The sequence below is a fragment of the Schistocerca cancellata genome, chromosome 5 (assembly GCF_023864275.1).
Source record: "Schistocerca cancellata isolate TAMUIC-IGC-003103 chromosome 5, iqSchCanc2.1, whole genome shotgun sequence".
Taxonomy (NCBI): domain Eukaryota; kingdom Metazoa; phylum Arthropoda; class Insecta; order Orthoptera; family Acrididae; genus Schistocerca; species Schistocerca cancellata.
Genome location: NC_064630.1, coordinates 284,986,952 through 285,010,665, shown reverse-complemented (window position 1 = coordinate 285,010,665; position 23,714 = coordinate 284,986,952). Strand labels below are relative to the sequence as shown.

Genomic DNA, 23,714 nt, shown 5'->3' with positions numbered 1-23,714 from the left:
TATATAACTGAAATTTTACTGTTTCCCATGTTACATGTTTCACATTGCACTCTGTCGTGTACTGTCACATGTAGGTTTACAAAAAATAAACCTGAGAGACATTTACTACTATTATTATTCATGAGACTGCTGCCATGTGGTGGTACTCCTCTATATTATTCTGCTGGCCTTAGTGGCATCCGGCTGCATGTTGCCGGCAGTCAACCCTGACAAATGCGGCGCTTATCCGTGTGCCACACTTCATCTACATCTACATTTATACTCCGCAAGCCACCCAACGGTGTGTGGCGGAGGGCACTTTACGTGCCACTGTCATTACCTCCCTTTCCTGTTCCAGTCGCGTATGGTTCGCGGGAAGAACGACTGTCTGAAAGCCTCTGTGCGCGCTCTAATCTCTCTAATTTTACATTCGTGATCTCCTCGGGAGGTATAAGTAGGGGGAAGCAATATATTCGATACCTCATCCAGAAACGCACCCTCTCGAAACCTGGCGAGCAAGCTACACCGCGATGCAGAGCGCCTCTCTTGCAGAGTCTGCCACTTGAGTTTGTTAAACATCTCCGTAACGCTATCACGGTTGCCAAATAACCCTGTGACGAAACGCGCCGCTCTTCTTTGGATCTTCTCTATCTCCTCCGTCAACCCGATCTGGTGCGGATCCCACACTGATGAGCAATACTCAAGTATAGGTCGAACGAGTGTTTTGTAAGCCACCTCCTTTGTTGATGGACTACATTTTCTAAGGACTCTCCCAATGAATCTCAACCTGGTACCCGCCTTACCAACAATTAATTTTATATGATCATTCCACTTCAAATCGTTCCGCACGCATACTCCCAGATATTTTACAGAAGTAACTGCTACCAGTGTTTGTTCCGCTATCATATAATCATACAATAAAGGATCCTTCTTTCTATGTATTCTCAATACATTACATTTGTCTATGTTAAGGGTCAGTTCTACGACTCCGTCTTGCCATAAGAGACAGTTGTAATATTCTTCTCTCTTTTTACTACGGGATAATGTTATCTTATTCACATATCGGAATTTGTATATTTACTCTAATAACCTATGTTAAGGTAACTTTCTTCTATTTCAAATTCAGAGTCCATTAAGATGATACGGAAACAAAAGTGCGATTTATGGCACCGCATGATTTCATAACCTGTACACAGTGGGAACGTCAAAAAGAACTTATGTGAAATCGTTTATTTTTGACTGCAGACACAACAGTGTAAATATTTCTGTAGTGTTTGTAAGCTTGCAGATCTGAGGATTACAACTTAGTCAGGTATTGACGCTTACGAATAACTTTGTATACAATGGTTCGGGATGGAGGTATCCATCCTTTTTTTAGAGCGTTACCCCTGAGTGCAATTAGACATTAGCCAGCACCCTCGCCCCCACCGTCTGTGCCCCCTCCCCCCCTCGACAACATTGTCTTCACCTTTAGCACCAAAATAAACTGTAGAACGAAAGACCTTTCTTGGAAAATATTTATTTTTAAAATGATGAAATATGAATGATATTTAGTTTGTGTGTGTGTGTTTTACAACGAATAACGAAGTATTTCGGGGAGCACCGAAAGTGCAACTCACAACTTCTTGCCAGATAAGAAACCTAACAATCCACATTTAGTGTAGACAAAAAAAATGGCTCTGAGCACTATGGGACTCAACATGTTAGGTCATAAGTCCCCTAGAACTTAGAACTACTTAAACCTAACTAACCTAAGGACATCACACACACCCATGCCCGAGGCAGGATTCGAACCTGCGACCCTAGCAGTCCCGCGGTTCCGGACTGCAGCGCCAGAACCGCTAGACCACCACGGCCGGCTAGTGTAGACACCTGTTACAAAACATATTTTCCCTGCATTATTCTTTTCCATTGTGGCACTCGCTTGACCTGCACACTCCAACCCCATTAAAAATCAACCAAGTTAAAAAGTGTGCACTATACTTATTGTTGGTAAATCACTTGATTGCTGATCTCTTTACTTCTGAAGTGACAGAAATTGGAGCTTCAGGCTGTTAATGTTTTGAGTCTGACCACAGCCACTAACAGTAATAATAATTATAATAATAATACAGGGTATAGAACTTTAGTAGTCCTTATGTAGTAACAGTTGCGTCGCGCTATCAATTAATTCGTTTAGCTGTTTCGAAGATAGTAATGAAGCAATTTATGGATTACTGCAGGTATTATCTACAATTTCGAGAAGACTTTTCTTGAGATATTTAACATTTGTTACGCATATGTTTCACTTTTATCATCAGATATGTACGGAACAAAGCACAGCATATGTGTTTACTGAGTGTGACGTCCATCGCATTAATGCTACTACTTGTGAAAAAGTAATCCAACTTCATTATTAGACACTTACAAAACTGTGATACTAGTAATGATCTTTTGAAAATAATTTAGTTTTGTGTCTGAAATAGAATCGAATTGTCTAGTTTTTATCTCTCAGAAAATTTCATTTTACCTGTCAGGAGGTAGCTACTCACAGGCAGGGAACCACTGGTTTAGATGGTACGTACCTCCACTGTACGTCCCGTATTTACACATATCCATGAGCGGGTGTGCCTGAGCTGACTGGGATCACTCACCGGCCGGGAAGAGGGTGAAAACGCAGGGCGCCTTCTGTTCGCCGACGTCGTTCTTGGCCCAGCAGAGCAGCGTGCCGTAGTCGAACTCGGTGTGCGGCGTGTAGAGGGCGACGCTGCGCGAGCGGTCCACCACCACCAGCGCCGCCGCGATGTCGGTCGAGTCGGCCGAGTTGTTGAAGCGCCAGCTGAAGCTGAGGCCCTCGCCGGGGTTCGACTCCACCTCGCAGGACACGCGCGCCGTCTCCTGGCGCGCCACGCCGTACGTCTGCGTCTGGCCGGAGGCGCACACCGGCCGAACTGCGGGCACGAATCCGCCGCCAGTGAGGGGCACGAACGTACCCAGACTAAGCAGCCGTTATTCGACGCATAAACCCCGCTGTTTTATTCATTTCGTACAGGCTGTAAATCGGATCTTTGGGGCAAACCGTTCACTATGAGAATCAGCAATACCAACTCACTTCAAGCATTCCATGAGCGACAGGGAAGAAAAAATAGACCAACATCGCCAATGCGTCGCTCTCGAAGACTAAATGCGTACAGTGGCTCGCAGTCATTTCGGCAGAGAATGCCGAAAACATTGTATACAGTGGTATTGGAGAGTGGCCATGTGACGATGATTTATACAGGGTGGTCCATTGATAGTAACCGGGCCAAATATCTCACGAAATAAGCGTCAAACTAAAAAACTACAAACAACGAAACTTGTCTAGCTTGAAGGGGGAAACCAGATGGCGTTATGTTTGGCCCGCTAGATGGCGCTGCCATAGGTCAAACGGATGTCAACTGCGTTTTTTTAAATAGGAACCCCCATTTTTTATTATTTATTCGTGTAGTACGTAGAGAAATATGAATATTTTAGTTGGACCACTTTTTTCATTTTGTGATAGATGACGCTGTAATAGTCACAAGCGTATTAGTAGGTGGTATCACGTAACATTCCGCCAGTGCGGATGGTATTTCCTTCGTGATACATTACCCGTTTTAAAATGGACCGTTTACCAATTTGCGGAAAAGGTCAATATCGTGTTGATCTATGGCTATTGTGATCAAAAGGCCCAACGGGCGTGTGCTATGTATGCTACTCGGTATCCTGGATGACATCATCCAAGTGTCCGGACCGTTCGCCAGATAGTTACGCTATTTAAGGGAACAATAACTGTTCAGCCACATGTGAAACGTCAGCCACGACCTGCAACAAATGATGATGCCGTAGTATGTGTTTCAGCTGCTGTCGCGGCTAATACGCACATCACTAGCAGACAAATTGTGCGAGAATCAGGAATCTCAAAAACGTCGGTGCACCCGTACCATATTTCTATGCACCAGGAATTGCATGGCGACGACTTTGAACGTCGTGTACAGTTCTGCTACTGGGCACAAGAGAAATTACGGGACGATGACAGATTTTTTGCACGCGTTCTATTTAGCGACGGAGCGTCATTCACCAACAGCGGTAACGTAAACCGGCATAATATGCACTATTGGGCAACGGAAAATCCACGATGGCTGCGACAACTGGAACATCAGCGACCCTGGCTGGTTAATGTATGGTGCGGCATTATGGGAGGAAGGACAATTGGCCCACATTTTATCGATGGAAATCTAAATGGTGCAATGTATGCTGATTTCCTATGTAATGCTCTACCGATGTTACTACAAGATGTTTTACTGCATGACAGAATGGAGATGTACTTCCAACATGATGGATGTCCGGAACACAGCTCGCGTGCGGTTGAAGCGGTATTGAATAGCATATTTCATGACAGGTGGATTGGTCATCGAAGCACCATACCGTGGCCTATACGTTCACCGGATCTGACGTCCCCGGATCTCCTTCTGTGGGGAAGGTTGAAGGATATTTACTGTCGTGATTCACCGACAACGCCTGACAGCATGCGTCAGTGCACTGTCAACGCATGTGCGAACATTACGGAAGGCGAACTACTCGCTGTTCAGAGGAATGTCGTTACACGTATTGCCAAATGCATTGAGGTTGACGGACATCATTTTGAGCATTTATTGCATTAACGTGCTATTTACAGGTAATCACGCTGTAACATCATGCGTTCTCAGAAATGAGAAGTTCACAAAGGTACGTGTATCACATTGGAACAACCGAAATAAAATGTTCAAACGTACCTAGGTCCTGTATTTTAATTAAAAATACCTACCTGTTACCAACTAGTCGTCTAAAATTGTGAGCCATATGTTTCTGACTATTACTGCGCCATCTATCACAAAGTGAAAACAGTGGTCCAACTAAAACATTCATATTTCTTTACGCACTACTCGGATATGTAATAAAAAATGGGGGTTCCTATTTTAAAAAACGCAGTTGATGTCCGTTTGACCAATGGCAGCACCCTCTAGCGGGCCAACCATGGCGCTATCTGGTTTCCCCCTTCACAAGTTTCATTTTCTGTAGTTTTTTTCGTTTGACACTTATTTCGTGAGATATTTGGCCCGGTCACGTTCAATGGACCACCCTGTATATGATGCCTAATAGATTTAAATTTTAACACAGGCTAAACCACAGAATTATCACACTCCACAATGACCGAAGGTGAAATGGTGAACAAATTTCATATGCCTCTGAGCCCCACGCAAGAAAAGATACTGAAATGTGTAGAATTTGTTTTAATATCGCTGGTGCCAAATGTATTTTCTTTGCTGTAGGGAATCGATGATTATTTCGAAGGTAATGTAAGTGTAATGTTAGTGAAACGTTTTTTTTAATACACACTGAAGCGCCAAAGAAAATGCTATAGGCATGCGATTCAAATACAGAGATCTGTAAATAGACAGAATACGGCGCTACGGTCGGCAACGCCTATATAAGGCAACAAGTGCCTGGCGCAGTTGTTAAATCGGTTACTCTGCTACAATGGCAGGGTATGAAGATTGAAGTGAGTATGAACGTAGTGTTGTAATCGGCTCACGACCGATGGGACACAGTATCTCCGAGGCAGGGATGAAGTGGATATTTTCCCGTACGACCATTTCAGGAGAGTGCCGTGAATATCAGGCATTCGGTATAACATCAAATCTCCGACATCGCTAAGACCGGAAAAAATCCTGCAAGAACCGAATCAAGAACGACCAAAGAGAATATTTCAACGTGACAAAAGTGCAACTCTTCCGTAAACTGCTGCAGATTTCAGTGCTGCGCCATCAATAAGTTTCATCGTGCCAACCATTCAACGAGACATCATCGAAGGCCCACTCGTGTACCCTTGATGACTGCACGACACAAAGCTTTATGCTTCGCCTGGACCCGTCAACACCGACACTGGACTGTTGACGACTTGAAACATGTTCCCTGGTCTGACGAGTCTCGCTTCGAGTTGTATCGAACGGATGGACCTGTACGGGTATTGAGAAAACCTCACAAATCCATGGACATTGTATGTCAGCAGGGAACTATTCAAGCTGTTGGAGGCTCTGTACTGGTGTAGGGCGTGCGCAATTGGAATAATATGGGACTCCTGATACGTCTAGATGTGTCTCTGACAGATAACACGTAAGTACACATACTGTCTGGTCATCTGCATCCCTTCATGTCCATTATGCATTCCGACGGATTTGGGCAACCCTACAGGATTCATGGTGTGAATTCCCTCCAGCACTACTTCAGACATCCTGCCACGTCGTATAGCGGAACTTCTGTGTCCTCGCGGGGGGCCTACACGGTATTAGACAGGTTTACCACTTTCTTTCGTTCTTCATAGTAATTCGCCTGAGGCGATTTTATTTTCTTGTTACATAGACAATCATCTGTTTAATTGTTCACTTTTCATAGTTTATTTTTCCTGCTTCATTTGTCTAAACTAATACGATCCTAATATTCATTACAATCTTCATACGTTTCCGTATCTTTGTAACAGTTCAATCTTTTTCGAAAAGAACGTCTGCTTAGATCCTAATAAGCACGATACTAATTTTATACAAAACATTACCAATTTGAAAGTTTTATTCGTGTGTTTTCGGTAGACACTCACAGATTTCTGACAATTTTCATCTTCTGTGCATTCTGATCGCTCAGAATCACACACAAAACGATTGTTTCTGAAGATTCGTTGCATCATATGTATCAACACCTACTGATGAAAACAGAAGCAGTCAGTTCGATCCACCAGTTTCAACAGTGTTTTCTGGTCGGAGGCTCCGAGTGAAATTGAGCAAAATCTCCTGCTTGGGAAACCCATTCCATGATCGCCTGCAAGTAATACAAACTGCACGTGTTTGGGGCACTTTGAAAGCATGAGGTCCATTCTGCAGAGAATGAGGAACGTCGTGATTTAGAGGACTATGACTAAAACTGGGTCATTGTTAGTCAACAGGTGTAAAAGTGTTTTACAGAAACGGATAGGCTCTCCGGATAATCAGTAGCAAAATCTGTATCTGCTCAACGTCGACAAATAGCACGAAAGCTGCGAGCAGAAAAGACATCAGGCATGTCCCCAAATAATTTAGCGACATTAACGTTCACCCGATATTCAAACCCTCTAATACTTGAATAGAAAGTTCAGTTTTCGCAAGTATGGGCCGTATTCATCATATTGTGCTGACTTACTGCTGGACAAATGGCTCTGAGCACTATGGGACTTAACTTCTAAGGTCATCAGTCCCCTAGAACTTAGAACGACTTAAACCTAACTAACCTAAAGACATCACACACATCCATGCCCGAGGCAGGATTGGAAACCGCGACCGTAGCGGTCACGCGGTTCCAGACTGTAGCGCCTAGAACCGCACGGCCACCCCGGCCGGCTACTGCTGGACAGGATTTGTTTTTCCGTATAATAGCGATCTTGATTAACAGTAGTTATAGTCACGTGAAAGGAAGGAGGGTGGGAGCGAGATACGCAAGTGCAAATCCAGAATTATTGAACGTCACTGAGACTGTCTTCTCCTTCTCCTGATGATGGTGCACCTAGAAATCTCAAGTTCAGATTTTGAAAATATGGTTAGCAGTAGTCGTATACTGATCGTGAAGGGTAGGCATTGTAAAAGGCAAGCGCTGAGTACTTCGCAGTCCTGCACTCACACTTGACGTCCAGGTGGACGGGGTTGCTCTCGCCGTCGCCCTCCTGGTTGCTGCCGACGCACGTGTAGAAGCCGTCGCGCTCCCTCGTGACGGCCTGCAGCACCAGGCTCTGGTTGCTCACTATTGTGCCCGCCGTCGCGTTGTTGTATAGCGGCTGGCCCTGGAAAAGTCAGTTAGGAGTTTTATTTCACAATTGGCCTTTTAGCAGCATCGAAAGTTGACGACTATCCTACAGGTTGTATGGAAAACCTACCTCGTTCTGTAAGTTAGACAGAACCGTGATCATTTCTCATGTCGAAAACCAAGTTCGGAAATTTATAGATTAGCTGATGCGAAAAGCTGAAGTGTGACAACAATCCGTGTACGAAAATGTGTGTGTTTTGCACGGATTGAAACCCAATTAGGGCCTCACGCCATCCAGAAAATTGTAAAATGCATTCAAAACTTAGTCGTCTTGTGCCACTAAGGGCCGTATGTGGGCTCATCTGAGACTGGGTTCAGTATTCATCAATATTGTTAAACCGAAACATTGTGACTATACCTGCTCAGCAGGGTTTCGGTCCACACTACTAACGTACTAAGGCAGCGATACTGCATCCTATGGTTTGGACAGATCCTTGGTAGTTTCCGGAGATACACTATGAGATCAAAAGTATTCGGACATCCCCAAAAACATACGTTTTTCATATTAGGTGCTTTGTGGTGACACCTACTGCCAGGTATTCCATATCAGCGATATCAGAAGTCATTAGACATTGGGAGAGAGCGGAATGGGGCGCTCCGCGGAACTCCCAGACTTCGACCGTGGTCAGGTGACTGAGTTTCACTTATGTCATAGGTCTCTATACGAGATTTCCACTCTCCTAAACATCTCTATGTCCATTGTTTCCAATTTGATAGTGATGTGTAAACGTGAAGGGACACGTACAGCAAAAAAGCGTACAGACGAGCTGGTCTGCTGACTGACAGAGACCGCCAACAGTTGAGGAGGGTCGTAATAGCCAGACATCTATCCAGACCGTCGCACAGGAATTATAAACTGCATCAGGATCCACTGTGACAGTTAGGCGGGAGGTGAGAAAAATTGGATGTCATGATCGAGTGGCTGGTCATAAACCACACATCACGCCGGCAAATGCCAAACGACGCCTCGCTTGGAGTAAGGAACGTAAACATTTAACGACTGAACAATGGAAAAACGTTGTGTGAAGTGACGAATCACTGTACACATTGTGCCGATCTCATGGCAGGGTGTGGGTATGGCGAATGACCGGTGAACGTCATCTTCCAGCGTGTGTGCCAACGGTAAAATGTGGAGGCACTTGTGTTATGGTTCAAATGGCTCTGAGCACTATGGGACTCAACTGCTGTGGTCATCAGTCCCCTAGAACTTAGAAATACTTAAACCTAACTAACCTAAGGACATCACACACACCCATGCCCGAGGCAGGATTCGAACCTGCGACCGCAGCAGCAGCGCGGCTCCAGACTGGAGCGCCTGGAACCGCACGGCCACCGCGGCCGGCTTGGTGTTATGATGTGGTCGTGTTTTGTATGGGGGGACGGGGCTTTCACCCGTTGTTGTTTTGCGTGGCATTGTCACAGCACAGGCCTATATTGATATTTTAAGCACCTTCTTGCTTCCCACAATTAAAGAGCAATTCGGGGATGGCGATTGCATCTTTCAACGCGATAGAGCACCTGTTCATAATGCACGGCCCGTGGCGGAGTGTTTACGCGACAATAACATCCCTGTAATGGACTGTCTTGCACAGAGTCCTGACATGAACGCTATAGAAAACTTTTAGGATGTTTTGGAACCTAGACTTCGTGCCAGGCCTCACCGACCGACATCGATACCTCTCCTCAGCGCAGCTCCCTGTTAAGAATTGACTGCCATTCCCCAAGAAACCTTCCATCACCTGATTGAACGTATGCCTGCGAAAGTGGGAGCTGTCATCAAGGCTAAAGGTGGACCAACACCATACTGAATTTTAGCATTACCGATGGATGGCACCACGAACTTGTGAGTCATTTTCAGCCAGGTGTCGGGATACTTTTGATCACACGGTGGATAATGCACCATTTGTCCCCACTGGCTCACGTCCGTGACGCGCTGCGTTTCGAACAGCCTTTCACCTGACCGTCGATCATGCACAACAGGAAACGTGACTCATCCGACGAGGCAACACGTTTTCCATTCATAGACGTCGAAACTCGATTATATCGGGCCCACAGAAACGGGCAACTGACGATGTCTTTGAGTTAGCAAGGGTGCTCGTAGGGGTCGTCTTCTCTCTTGTCTCACGTTGAGGAATGTGTGACTAACAGTGAACCTGCACCAGCATTTTACTCTGCTTTTAAATGAACACATCGACATTTGACGGTGTTCTTTTTTATTTAATTACGACCCAGGTTTCGGCCTTTTATGCCATTTTCAAGTGATTGAGTTTATGTCTTTAACATATACTGACATAAACTCAGTCACTTGAAAAGGCATAAAAGGCCAAAACCTGGGCCGTAATTAAATAAACAACAATACAGTGAAATGGCGGTATGCTCATTTAAAAATTATTGTGTGGCTGTTGCTCAGCAACATCAAAAATCGTTTATTGTACTCTGTCATTATATCTGCCACAGACCGCTGCTTACCCTGCTTTACAGAACGGGCAAGTCTCCGACGTCCAACTCCTGTTTTCAGGCGTGGACATCCAACACTCTTCTCGTACTTAAGGTTTCTTGCAGATGCTCACAGTAGTAGTACGCGAACAGCCGACCAGCTTCGTCGTATCCCAGACGCGCGTTCCCATGCGGCAGGTCATAGCAATCTATCATTACATCTGAAGATCTCCCCCCTTTACGACTGATCGCTAGAACGGGCATTCACTCTGCTCCCCTTATATACTTTCCTTGTCACATCACCTGCCTGCAGCACCGCTAGGTGGCACTCATTCTAGCGGTGGGCAGAGATCCAAATATTTTAAGTTATGAATGTAAACGCTGCTGTGGGTTATTTCAATCAGCGCGTGGACTAGCGCGATGTGGTCTTCTTCTCATGTTACAATAATAAACTGCACAATGATCTTAAAAGTATGTCATAGGAGACAGCCCAGATATCATTGTACAGGTTCATCAATGTCTGTGGCTTCCAGACGATGCCTCGCATTCGCATCGAAGTGATTTTAATATCCATTGTTTTGCATTCTGCAACATCATTACGTGTCAGACCCACAGTGGAACCTCTATGATTTGAGGAACATATATAAGATAAAATGTATATTCGTCGATAGTACCAAAACTGGGAAATGTGACAGAGCATACAGGGCTGAATTCGCAAATTGTACTGACCCTGGGAAATTGTCCACTTGTTTTACCCAGCATCTCTGTAGAATGGTAGGGATGTAGTTACTGGTAATGGGGGCAGCTCCAGACTTCAGCATGATATTCGTCACGTGGCGATCGCCTGTGGACGGTTCTCCGTAAGACCTCTTCAAAGGCAAATTTTTCGAAGCGACAGCCGACGGCCTGTATCAGTGTTTGACAGCTGACATAGCTTACAAGTAACTTACAATATAATTGACAGAGCATTCAGGAGGCGTACTATACGTACGTTAGGCTCCCCGAAACACGTCACTCTACTGTAAGTACAGTAAATCGTGACAAAAAATGCTTCACTTCGGTAAATCCAACAGGAATACAGGGTACGTGCGTGGTCCTTTCTTGTTCCTCTTGGCATCCTCGCAGTGGCTGTTAAATTCTAAAAGAGCAACTAACTCCTGATTTACATCCTTTCCACACGCACAATCGTGCAGAAACTTCGACCTGGTCACCAAAATTGTCGTAGACAAGCAGCATGTCTGTTGTTTAATGGGACGCATCATAATGTCAATATCGTTACGGAACTGGTTCGCATCACGTACCACCCGATTTATTGCGAACTTAGCCTATGGTCGACTGCAAGACGTGCACAAGAAAGTTGTGGCGCAGTTCGTCAATCCACTGTACGCTGATAACTGGACGTCAAATACGTGTACAATGAAAATACGCCAACCAGCAACGAGCAAATCGAAGAATTAATACATAGATTTCCTCTTAAATAAACAGGTTATTGACCTGTGCGTAGTTGATGTTGTTTCTACTCACTCTTACTGGCCTATTAGTATCGAAAGTATATCAATCAATGCAGGAGCACATAATGGTCTGGGATATACCTTTTGATCAACACTTAACTATGTCGCGTACACTACAGAACAGCTCACTACAACATTTCTTGGTAGTGGCCGCGCATTGTACATATGACAGCTGATTGCAAAAGACAGCTCATACGAAAATATACCATTTTGTCGAATAAGAAGTTGAGCTTCGTCATACTTACGTTGTGTCGCCAGCTTATTCGGTAGACCCACGGGTTAGACTTGATGTTGCACTCGAAGTAAACATCCGATCCCTCCTTGATGCTGGTGGCATTCAAGTTGCTTCCCAGCTCTAGCGTCACGATGGGGACATCTAAAAATTACATTTCATAAATTACAACTGTTTGTGAAGTAGGTATTTGTATGTGAAAGTGGTAAAACTAAGTTTAGTGTGCAATAACAGAGTAAAACCATAGATTATACTTAAATTCATCACGGAGAAAATAAGATTTCCTCGACAGACTATCTTGTACACCTCTGATTTTTGTTGTTCATAACTAATACGACATGTGAATATTTTGAACACACTGTCAGCACCAGTTGCACTTTTCTTTTTGCTTTTTCGAGTGAAACTGCTGCTGACAGTCTATTCCAAACAAATGCTGCAATTGCAAAACCCATACCAAGATCCTCCACATGAGGGACAAGGAGTTGTAAATATTTGTACTTAACAAAACATGAAAAATGTGTTGGAGAAACGATTACTCCTGTGCCGTGGTGTAGAAGCAATCATTTCTCAGCTCTTCGTTCCCATTGACTTCTGGAATCTGCTGTCACAGTTTATCATGGAATACCATGACGAAACCGCTGCGACATTATCATACAATGTAGTGTGTCTATAGTTTCCTCTGTCGTGTCAGAGGAACCACTGGCTTGACAAGAAATCCCTATTTCCACCGCTCAAGTATCGTGAAACACTATTTTACTGATAGCCTCCTCGGAATGAGACCTACGAATACGCATTCCGGCACTGTTTAATGTTCGCCACACGATTGACGCACTGTTCAGTAATGTACGCTACTTTCCTTTGTTAACTAGATTTTATACTGGCGCTCTAATGGTTAACGAGATCCACACTATCAAATAACGTTGCTACGTGTCCACGAGTGTTTGGCAGTTGAGAGCTACAACGTTCTGCTTATGGGAGCGTATGGGAGCGTGTATTTAGTTTCGAGGAAACTATTCCTTTTCAAAAATCTTACACTATTTCAGGTTGCTCTGAAGGATTCTCCTTGTATATAATACACACAGGGGAGAAAATTTGAAAACAACACTGCAAAAATCTCGTTTTTCTCTCAGTACATGATTTTTTTTTTACGAAAATTTAGTTGTGAGGGTGTGATTGTCTTTTCTACGTGCCTGTCTGCGGATCAGCAATTATCTTTACGGTGAATCGCTACCAATTCTCATTATTATTGATCCTCAGAGTATTTGAAAAAGTTGTCTGTTGCATGGATTGATCACCGTGGGCTCCATCCTGTCTGTGGCTCGTGAATAGCTGGCAACATGAGTGGATTTCCGCGACGGGCCAAAAACGCAAACCATTTCTGCAGGTATCTGTAATGGTTCAGGCCTGTAGATCCGAAGCCATTGCGTTCCCACTAATGTGCAGGCCCTGCCCGTCATATCTCGTCTCGTCGATCTGCCCCAGACCGGGTCTGTTTGTGTGTCGCGTAATGCAGCGGATTTTCATGGTTTATCCATGGACCAAGGACTGCGGTGCTCCTCAGCGGATCAGACGTCATGTCTGATAGATTTCATCAGTTAACTGTCTCGCTGCACATACGTTGTACAGTCAGGCTTTTTATAGACATTTTACTTGATCTAGTACATTTTGGCACTTCAAGAGTAGTTTATATCTTAGAAATTATGGGCGATAAGAAGAAGGAAATTGTGTCAGTTAATGGCGGTTTGTACGCAATGTACTCATATATTTTGCGAAAGAAAAATCGCACAATACCTGCAAAATAATAGATGTGACACAGTGGGTAATAACGGACGATAACGAATATAGGAGAACCAACATTTTATTGGCGTTCATCTACAGTGTTAATTTACACAATTCTTCCCCGCCTTATACACTCCTTTCAAGAGGCCGAATTTTTTTTTCTGAGGTTATTTCTGATATCAGTGAAGGTATTTTAAATCTGTCTTGTGACTCCAAGCAAATGCGTATTTTTGTCACCAAATTTGTTTCGTTTTATTCCAGTAACAATCAGCACTGTTAATGAAACACATAAACCATTTGCCTTGCTTTCTCCATCTAAAAACAGTTCATTACAAAAGATGTTGATGTTAGTACTTAAGATTTTTGGTCACTTCAGGGAACGTCATCTGCTTGCAAATTTTTTTTTTTTTTAGATATTTCCTCTTTACCCTACTGTTTCTTATACCGTAGCTGCAAAGAGAGATTGTCAAGTTACGTCTTAACTTGCAGCCACTCTCTCAGAATTTGTCAGGAAAAAATGCTAAAACTTATCTGGAAATCAGGGAAAGATCAGGGTATTTTACTTGGGGAAACTTGTGGCAGCACTGGTGCCGGACCGCAGATATAATCCAGAACCTTGCATTTCGGGGACAATGTCCTCAGAGCATTGTGAGGCGTGTGGTGAGCCTGCCACACAGCGCAGCAGAACGTACCCGCGAAAAGTGAGGTTCCAGGTTCGAGTTCCGGTCTGGCATGCAGTTTTAACATGTCAGGAAGTTTCAAATCAACGAACACAACACTGCAGAGCGAAAGATATATTCTTGAAGTAGCTTCACGTCTAAGGTTTTAATGTCGAATACTGAAAAGTTCCTGTTCTTTCAAAGGAAAATAGGTGGACTCACGGTAGATGTCGAGCTTCCAAGAGTCCTCCAGAGTGCTGTCCGGGATGAGAGGCGTGCTGGCGCGGCACGTCAGCAGCTTCCCGCTGTCCTCCATGGACGGCACAAACGTCAGCGTGCTGGTCGTCGTGTTACCGTCGGGGCTAGTCTGCAACGCAGGCGATTGAAGAACTGTGAGTCATTTTGGCACTGCTTGCTGATATGCTGCCGTTCAGAGTGGTCTAGCAACAGAGAGCCTGTAGAGTAATTTGAGAGTTTGTATAGCAGGAAATATAGCATTTATACGCTTCCCGAAAATTCGGAGTTGTTAAGCAATAAACGGCCAAGCTTTAGTCTATGTACCTAGCCTCAAGGTGGCTGAGATATCACACCGTATGGAGGGCCAAACCGATCAATTGTCGTTAAATGTAAACATGTTTGTATATTTGAGCAATTTGACATCCTATAGTTTATGTGACTGTGAACGTCATTGCGATGAACACAGTTCTGCAGAATTATGCGGAAGGATAGGAACACTGCAATCAGTCGCATTCCCTTTGAGTTTTTTTATTATTCCTGTATGTCCAAATTTAGGCTATAAATTGCCAACTTCAGTGCTAAACTACAAGGCAATTGCAGAATCAGAATTGATTTACATAAAACAATAACTAAAACACCACATTATTCAATAGAAATGTCAATTTTAGTCAACGTACCACCTGAATGTGTTATAATCCAACAATCTCCCAGCAGTATATGTCACCATGCCACTTAATTGTGTACGGGCAGAAGGAAAATGTGTTGTTGTTTACAAGTACAGCCTCAGTTTGCGTGACGTAGTATACGTAAGGTCTCTCGGTATTCCAAAGCCAGTTAACCCAGTTCCTTTCCTATACACTAGGTTAAAACGCAGTTTCTATTAAATGAAATCAGCAAATATATTTGCATAACAACATTAAAATACATAAAGAAACGACGATTTACATTGTGGTTGTCCCTTTGTTAATGGCGAACCGCTCCACTAAATCTTGCAGAAAAGATCATTAAATGGCTCATAAAACTGCCCCTTCCAGAACTATCACGTTTTTGTTTGTTTGTTTGTTTAAAAAAAACTTTTGGTGTTAACTTTCCAGGGCTTTTATATTGGTCCGCAATTTACCTCCTGCTAATGTAGTAGTTCGTATTTTCATTGTACTAATGATCTTGGTACTTTATAATGGTGATATTGGAGTGGCATTGTCCAACCCAATGTTCGCACGTGATACATTGAGTTTCTTATGTTGTCTACTTTCTTATGTAACTTCGTCGACTGCTCACTGATCGCTTCATTTATTGTGTCCACGTGGTGTTCCTTACGCAGAACAGCTATTCTGGTGTAATGGCTGGCACCAAGTATCCATCGAAGTATCATATTTTGTATACTTGGAGGTGATTTACCTGTGTTTGGCTATCCACACTCCAAACAAAGTCGCCGTAGAGCGTTTTTTAAAGCACTGTGACGTTATACAGTGGTAAATTGGCTGTGGTGCTTAGGTCCGAGCTTTTAAAAAGGGGAAAAAAGTGTCATAGCTATTCCAAGGGCTTTGTTTCTAAGATCGTCTGTATGTTTATCGAGGAAGAATTGTTTGTCCAAGGTAACCCCGACGTATGTCGCCTAAGTACCCAATATCCATTCAGTCTCAGTGTAACAGGCGTCTGTGGGCGTTTTTTACTGAATTAAATAGAATTGTTACATCACAATAGACATGTAAATTAAGGTTTCTTGAAGATCGTCTTGATAAAATATAGTTATATACCAAATGAAAATCGTCAAAGCTAAGATCCAGCGTAGTCATTGGTATAGTCGCTGGTATCGTAGTGGTTATGTGCTACACTATATAATTAATTTAAAAGAAATATAATAGTTCATACAAATCGTTTTTTGAAGATATGTTGACATTTTATTAAAATACTGAAGATCAACATGACAATGCTGCTACACCGAAGAGCCAAAGAAACTGGTACACCAGCCTCATATAGCGCGGGACGCAGCTAGCTCGCAGAATTGCCGCAAAACGACATGGCATGGACTCGACTAAGGTCTGAAATCGTGCTGGAAGTGACACCATGAACTCTGCAGGGTTGTCTATAAGTCCGCAAGAGTACGAGGGGGTGGAGGTCGTTTCTGAACAGCACATTGCAAGGGATCCCAGATGTCCTCAATAATGCTCATGTCTGGGGAGATTGGTGGCCAGCGGAAGTGTTTAATCAAAGGAAAGTGAGGGGAGTCGCATTGTTCTGCTGGAATTACCCAAGTCCGTCGGAATGCCCAATCGACATGAATGGATGCAGGTGATCTGACAGGATGCTTACGTGTCACCTGTTAGAGCCGTATCTAGCCGTATTAGCGTTTATCACTCCAACTGCACACGCCCAACACCATTATAGAGCCTCCACCAACATGTACAGTCCCCTGCTGACATGCAGTGTCCATGGATTCATGAGGTTGTCTCCATAACCGTACACAACCATCCACTTGATACAATGTGAAACGAGACTCGTCCGACCATGCAACATGCTTCCAGTCATCGACAGTCCAATGTTGGTGTTGACGGACCCAGGTGAGGTGTAAATCTTTGTATCGTGCAGTCATCAAGGGTACACGATTCGTTCTTTTGCTCCGAAAGGCCATATCGATGATGTTTCCTTGAATGGTTCGCATGCCGACACTTGTTTAGGGTCCAGTATTGAGATATGCAGCAATCTGCGGAAGGGTTGCACTTCTGTCACGTTGAACGATTCTGTTCGGTCGTCGTTGGTCCCGTTCTTGCAGGATCTTTTCCCAGCCGCAGTGAAGTCGGAGATTTGATGTTTTGCCGGATTCTTGATATTCATGGTACACTCGTGAAGTTGTAGTACGGGAAAATCCTCACTTCATCGCTACCTCGGAGATGCTGTGTCCCATCGCTCGTGCGTCGACTCTAACACCATGTTGAAACTCATTTAAATCTTGATAAGCTGCCATTGTAGCAGAAGTAACCGATCTACCAACTGCGCTTTTGTTTTTCCTTTATTGTAGTTTCAACTCCCCATCAGGGGTGGGCTGGCAGCAGCATAGGCGCTGTTGTGCAGCCGAAAGACTTTACAATAGGTCACGAGGACGTTTGAAACAATAAAAACAGTAAACATGGTCGTTCATAGATATAAACAAGGAGAACATAATGGGAGGAAGTATACAAAAAAGGGGTGACTATAAAATGGAGATAAAGAAAAGAAAAAAGAAAAACATTTTTACACAAGAACTACACACAGTGAGAATTAAAAGACAGAGCCAGACACAAGCCCAAGTATGGCAGGACTATGAAAAGTCTCATAACGATTAAAACAGCCACGTGATAGGCGGCGCAGTGCGTACTTTAACAGCTATGAACACTTGCTAAGTAGAGGAGATGTGTTTCACAGTAGCGAAGATGAACGAATGGTCATAGCTCCTCAGGTATGCAATTTAGAGAACACGTTTATTGGACATTTTTTTCTCGTGTTTGTCCACACTACCACCACTGAAAGTTACCAACCCTACACTCTTCGCAACACAAGAACCGGTACATGTATTCAACTGTCAGAGGTATCAGAATGGTTTTCGTTTATAACTTTCGACTCGTTCGTTTCCAGTACAGGCATCCTTACTTCAAATTAATACATTTACCCTTTTCCATCATCCATGAAAGCCTGAAACATCATCACGAAATCACTCCGTGTATACGTACATTCACAGACGCCCGCGCCTACAACTTTCACGCTCTGTAGTCTCGTTGGATGACGTTTCCGGACATGGGTTCCTATTCAAAATACGATTTACTCACTCCCCTCTACAAGTCCTAGAACTCTGTAACGTTTATTTCCTACCACCCTGTATATGTTGATCACTTTTATTATATGAGCTAAACGAGAGATGGATTGAGGCCAAGTTAGATCCGAAACGAAACATGCATTGCTTAAGAAACATGTAGGATGTTTTTGGCCTTCAGACACGTAGATTAGTGTAGCAGATGAATTCCAGAAAGATGTAGTATGAAAGCTACAGTCTGATGTAAGTACATTCACTTGCGTTAAATCATACACGGGTAACACACACACACACACTGTGTTACGTGTGTGTGTGTGTGTGTGTGTGTGTGTGTGTGCGCTTGTGTGACCATGAAGCAGAGATTAAGACAGAAAGAGAGAGACTCACATAGATATAATGTCAAAGATTTAGTAAGTCATGGGCACCTGGGAACTTGCAACTTACCAGTAATCGTCGCGGTGGGAAAGCTTTAATTTTCTCTACACAGAAAAAAGGCGTTGAGTGAGCACAATAAACTCAATTTTCATTGACGAAGTTACTTACACTGACTAAAGTACTTACCAGCAGACCCTATGCAATGGTCAAACTGTAACTGAAGAGTGATACTGCAGAGCTCTCTAATCATTCGTAGAGGATGTTAGGAGAAATCGACCACGGAGTAGGAGGTTTGGGGAGTGGGCACGCTATTACCCCAACGAAAGACCGCTTACGCCATACATTGCTGATGTTTTCTTGGTTTAGATAGATATCACAGCTAAAGAATGGAAACTTTGTGTCAGACTGGAATCAAACCTGTCCATTGTTAATCTCCTTGGTAGTTTCACATCACTGCACAGTCCTGTACAGAGTGGCACTGTGAAACATTCTAGAAGACCAGAGTTGTTCATTTTCTGATCGTAATCATCAAACATTGCCCTGAGTGATACAAATTATTGTTGAATGATAAATATTCACGGCCGGCCGGTGTGGCCGTGCGGTTCTAGACGCATCAGTTTGGAACCGCGTGACCGCTACGGTTGCAGGTTCGAATCCAGCCTCGGGCATGGATGTGTGTGATGTCCTTAGGTTAGTTAGATTTAAGTAGTTCTAAGTTCTAGGGGACTGATGACCTCAGCAGTTAAGTCCCATAGTGCTCAGAGCCATTTGTACCATTTAAATATTCACTAACACCCTTGAAGCAGAGCGAGACTTCTGGAACTTTTCCTCAGCTTATATTTTATTTTTAATTTAGTTGTACTGGTACCACAAAAATAAACAGGACTTAAGAAGCTCGAAAGACAGAATAGTTGAATAGAACTCACGTGTGGGAAGCGAAGATAAGTGCTTTCCTCATGTGTCCGAGATTGGCGGTCCGTCCGACGCGAGAATACTATCGGTATGTAATTCGCATTGTTTTTGGGATTCTGTTGTGTTCTTTGAGGCTTTTGGACATAATAACTATGGTAAGGTTGTCGGGCGTTGCATCGCAAGGTACTGAGGAAACTGCACAGTGTTTCTGTGAGTCAGCCACTTGTCATCTTCAGTCGTACCTGCACATAAGGAGCACGTTTCTCACAGAAATATTGTGCAGATTCCTCAGTACTATCCGACCTAAAGCCCGAGAACCTTTCAATCATCATATGTTTTTAAAAACCAGGCGGAAGCATTACAGTATTCTGTGCCAAAGGGGATCTAAATCAAGATATAATAGTAGATAGTGGATAATAATCGATTTAGAAACTGTGAGATAGTTCGTCTTGCTCGGGTAACAGCTTAGTCAAATGCCGTAAAACTGTGTTGCGTAGGAGATATGTAGGCAGTGTTAATATAGAATAACGTATTACTGAACTAATGGATGAATTACCTCATGACGGCTGATGAGCAATACTCACGAGAGGGTAATTTATAAAACATAGTCTTATTCCTACACGCCACATAGAATCAAAGCACACTTCCTTCTGTATATCAAAAGATGTGGCCATACCGAAAACAGCAATATTAACGTGTATATACGCCTATATATATTTCCAGAGCTTCTGTGACTGTTTCGTAACTTGGTCCGAAGTCAGTGCATTAATTTTTCATCAGGTGTTTCTACGTGGACACGCCGAAGCAGCTGAGATTTCACGCCGTGTCATTAATCTCACTTGCGAGATTAAATTCAACGCTTTAAATTTCAGTCCAATTTTCCAGGTCGGGCCCCTAAGCGAATTCCACGCCAGTAATCTGCACGCAGTAAAATGCACATCGTAGGTTACTTTAAATCTTACTTTATTCAGCACCGTTTTGGATTCGGGAGTAATCCGCCAGCACGTCAAAAAAAGAGAGTTTAGATTATTTCTTTAAATTCGGAAAGGGAGAGAAAAACCGTTATTACATTTTGATTTGTCACCACGATCAAAGATATAATGTGCAATTTATTTTCCTCCTAAATGGCAGTGGTATATTTTGCCAGTGATATCAGTTGCGGGAAAATAAATGAGGCGGGGAGTGTGATCCCACGCCAAGATAATCCCGCTGGTAATTGAGCCATAAATCCCGGTCTGTTGGTTGGGGATGGAGAGGGGTTAGCCGAAGGAAAGGCTGCATGTCCCCGGCGGTGCGCAGCCGCACCCCATTCCGCGAGCCGGCGGCCGGTGGGCGTTAACCGTGCAAACCGGACCATCAGTAAGCTTGCGCTGGCTTTCTGTCCGGGGGGTGGTGCGGTACGCTTGATTGAGGGAGTCGGACCTAACGGCTAAGTCACGTAGTTCCATTATGTCAGCGTCTGTACTAAAAGCCAGAGCAATGCAGGAGCGGGCAAACATGTGATAAGGTTAGATGAGGAGCAGCGACTGGTGTTACCGGTTAATGAATAAAAACGGGAAACAGCATGCAGACAACCCGCCGTCGCGAATCGTTCGCATCACGTCCCCTCTGCCTCGACATATAAAGGTTTCTAACCTTCACTCAGCGATCTTTCAATTTTTAGTTGCCAACTGATGGAGACTTAATATTTTACGAAGAGAGTTATAATCTCCCACAAGATACTATCACGATATTTTTATTCACATCCGAAATATTAAATTTCATTGTTTATTGTTTCGTGTATGTCGTATAACTAACTAACTGATATTAGAGCAACGTTACAAAAGTAGACGTGTGAACTGGAAGTAATTTTGGAGTATGTCTCGACCATTCAGACCACCCCATATAGTGAAAGAAACTGCGCGTCATTCGAATGGAGACTGCGAGTGAAATGTTCCGTAGAAAGGTACTATCTTCAGAAATATGTCAGCAGTGGAATATGGCAAGCATTATCATATCGAACATAATATTGGACTTAAGGTTTATCCAAAATATGACAACCATAATCATTGTAACCACACATAATACATAGCTGACGGGCTGGTATTTGACGACGTACTATTGGCTATCATATTACATACAAAAATCGTGCATCGTTTTGCAGATACTTCGAAAGCCAGAGAGAGTTGGACTTTTTGGTTTCGTAAGATACAGAATTGTTGGATTTGATAATTAATTAACGATGTGTCCGCCTTTTTCAAGTACATAAACTGTTGTTCTGCTTTAATATCCAAATATGTTTCATCACAGATGCGGCATCCTCAGTAAGGTTTTTCATCCATTTTTATTTTATTTTACATGTGTGTGTCCTGTACTTGGCAAACGAAATCAGCCACATGCCCAAAACAGTGCACCATGTCACCACTGTAGTATTTTGCTAGTCCTGAGCTGTGAAAGTTTTGTTTCGTGTGCCAAAGGTGAAACATAAATTTGTGCTGTGAATGCCACTGCAACATAGCAAGAAGCAGTATTCACAAACTGAGTGGGAGAAAAGCTCACGCGTATCGTGAGAGGCTCCAGTCACAAGGGCAGGTTGAGCCGCCCACAGCAGCGCATGCCTGCTCATGTGACTGCGGAAATCCGCAGCCGCCGCCATGATTGGACCGCTAGCAGCGACGTAATCCGACGCCACGGGTACCCGCCTAATCCCGGTAGCGCGCGCTCTAATAATTAATGGGTCGTGGCGGCGGCAAGTGCGCGCAAACAGTTTTCAGCGTGGCGCACATTATAACCGCTAATTACGGGGCCGGCGGGCGGTCTCGCGCTGACAGGTGACAGGTGCCGCGCCGAATGAACCGGAAGCGGTGGCACGCCGCGCCAGTTAATAATGCCGCTGGCCGCGCGGCTTCCGGTCAGAGAGCTGTGCACTCTCTGGCCACTGCCGGATGTGTAGCTGATGCAAAGTTGGCTTTGACAGTCTCGCTATAATAACCTTCTCGCAATGTATCCTCATCGAATGTCCTTCCCCAACCTCCACTCACAAATACACACATACATATACACACACACATACATACAGTGTGTTTCACTGAATGTGTTTGCCTCTGTCAGTTACGAAGTAATAGGCGACCGAAATATTTATTGCGGTAGGTCACCATAAGAAACGTTAGACTGTCTGCGGAGCTATGAGCATAGTTTATTGTGTTATTATCCAAGGAGTTACAGCAAAAAGATACATTTTTTAAATGGAACAATAGTTGTTTCAATCATGCACTGGAATCAGTAACACCAGCTGTGTATACATCAATTTAAATTACATTCATATTACTTTTAGTCTGGGAGCTACAACCCTTCCAAGTTTCTGGGGCAGATACCTCACGCTGTGCATAATACATGGCTGTGTGGTGGGTGATGGATGTTCTGGGGGTGGGAAGTTGATTTAAATGAGATTTTCAAATGTGTGTCATGTTCGTGAATGCACAATGCGATGCGCCTCCTAAAAAATCTGCAGACGAGATGCAACATCGCCGGTGTCGCGGAGCAACATGTGTCCTCGATGCGCCGTTTTAGATCATCTGGGGATGTGGGATCAGTGACATAAGCAAAATCCTTTAGATATCCCAACAAAAAGAAATCTAATGGTGTTCAATCGAGCGACTTTGAGGGCCCCAACCACCTTCCTGCAAGACTGTTGTTTAGTTCTTCCACAACAGCACGCGCAGAATGGGCTGGGTGACCACCATGCTGCATCCACATATGGACTCCCGTGTGCAGACACACATATTCAAGGAGACCACCCAAATTTTCGACTATAAACGCGCGATATAACTCACCTGTCAGTGTATCTGGGAAGTAGTGTGGACCGATGATTTCTTCCCCAAGGATTCCACACCATACATAAATAGACCACCTACGTTGACGGTGGAGATGTCGTACCCATTGAAGATTGCCTGTGGCCCAGTAGT

General features: G+C 43.8%; 1 protein-coding gene across 3 annotated transcripts in view; it reads right to left on the bottom strand.

Annotated features, from left to right (window-relative positions):
• Window positions 1–23,714, bottom strand: part of LOC126187919 (nephrin-like) — a 687,362-nt gene that overhangs the window by 33,780 nt on the left and 629,868 nt on the right. For all 3 annotated transcript variants that reach the window (XM_049929278.1, XM_049929279.1, XM_049929280.1), the window contains exons 7-10: window positions 14,682–14,826; window positions 12,035–12,165; window positions 7,660–7,819; window positions 2,613–2,909 (exon numbers count right to left, since the gene is read on the bottom strand). In XM_049929278.1, coding sequence (XP_049785235.1) covers window positions 2,613–2,909; window positions 7,660–7,819; window positions 12,035–12,165; window positions 14,682–14,826 — 733 coding nt within the window. The remainder of the gene's footprint in view (window positions 1–2,612; window positions 2,910–7,659; window positions 7,820–12,034; window positions 12,166–14,681; window positions 14,827–23,714) is intronic.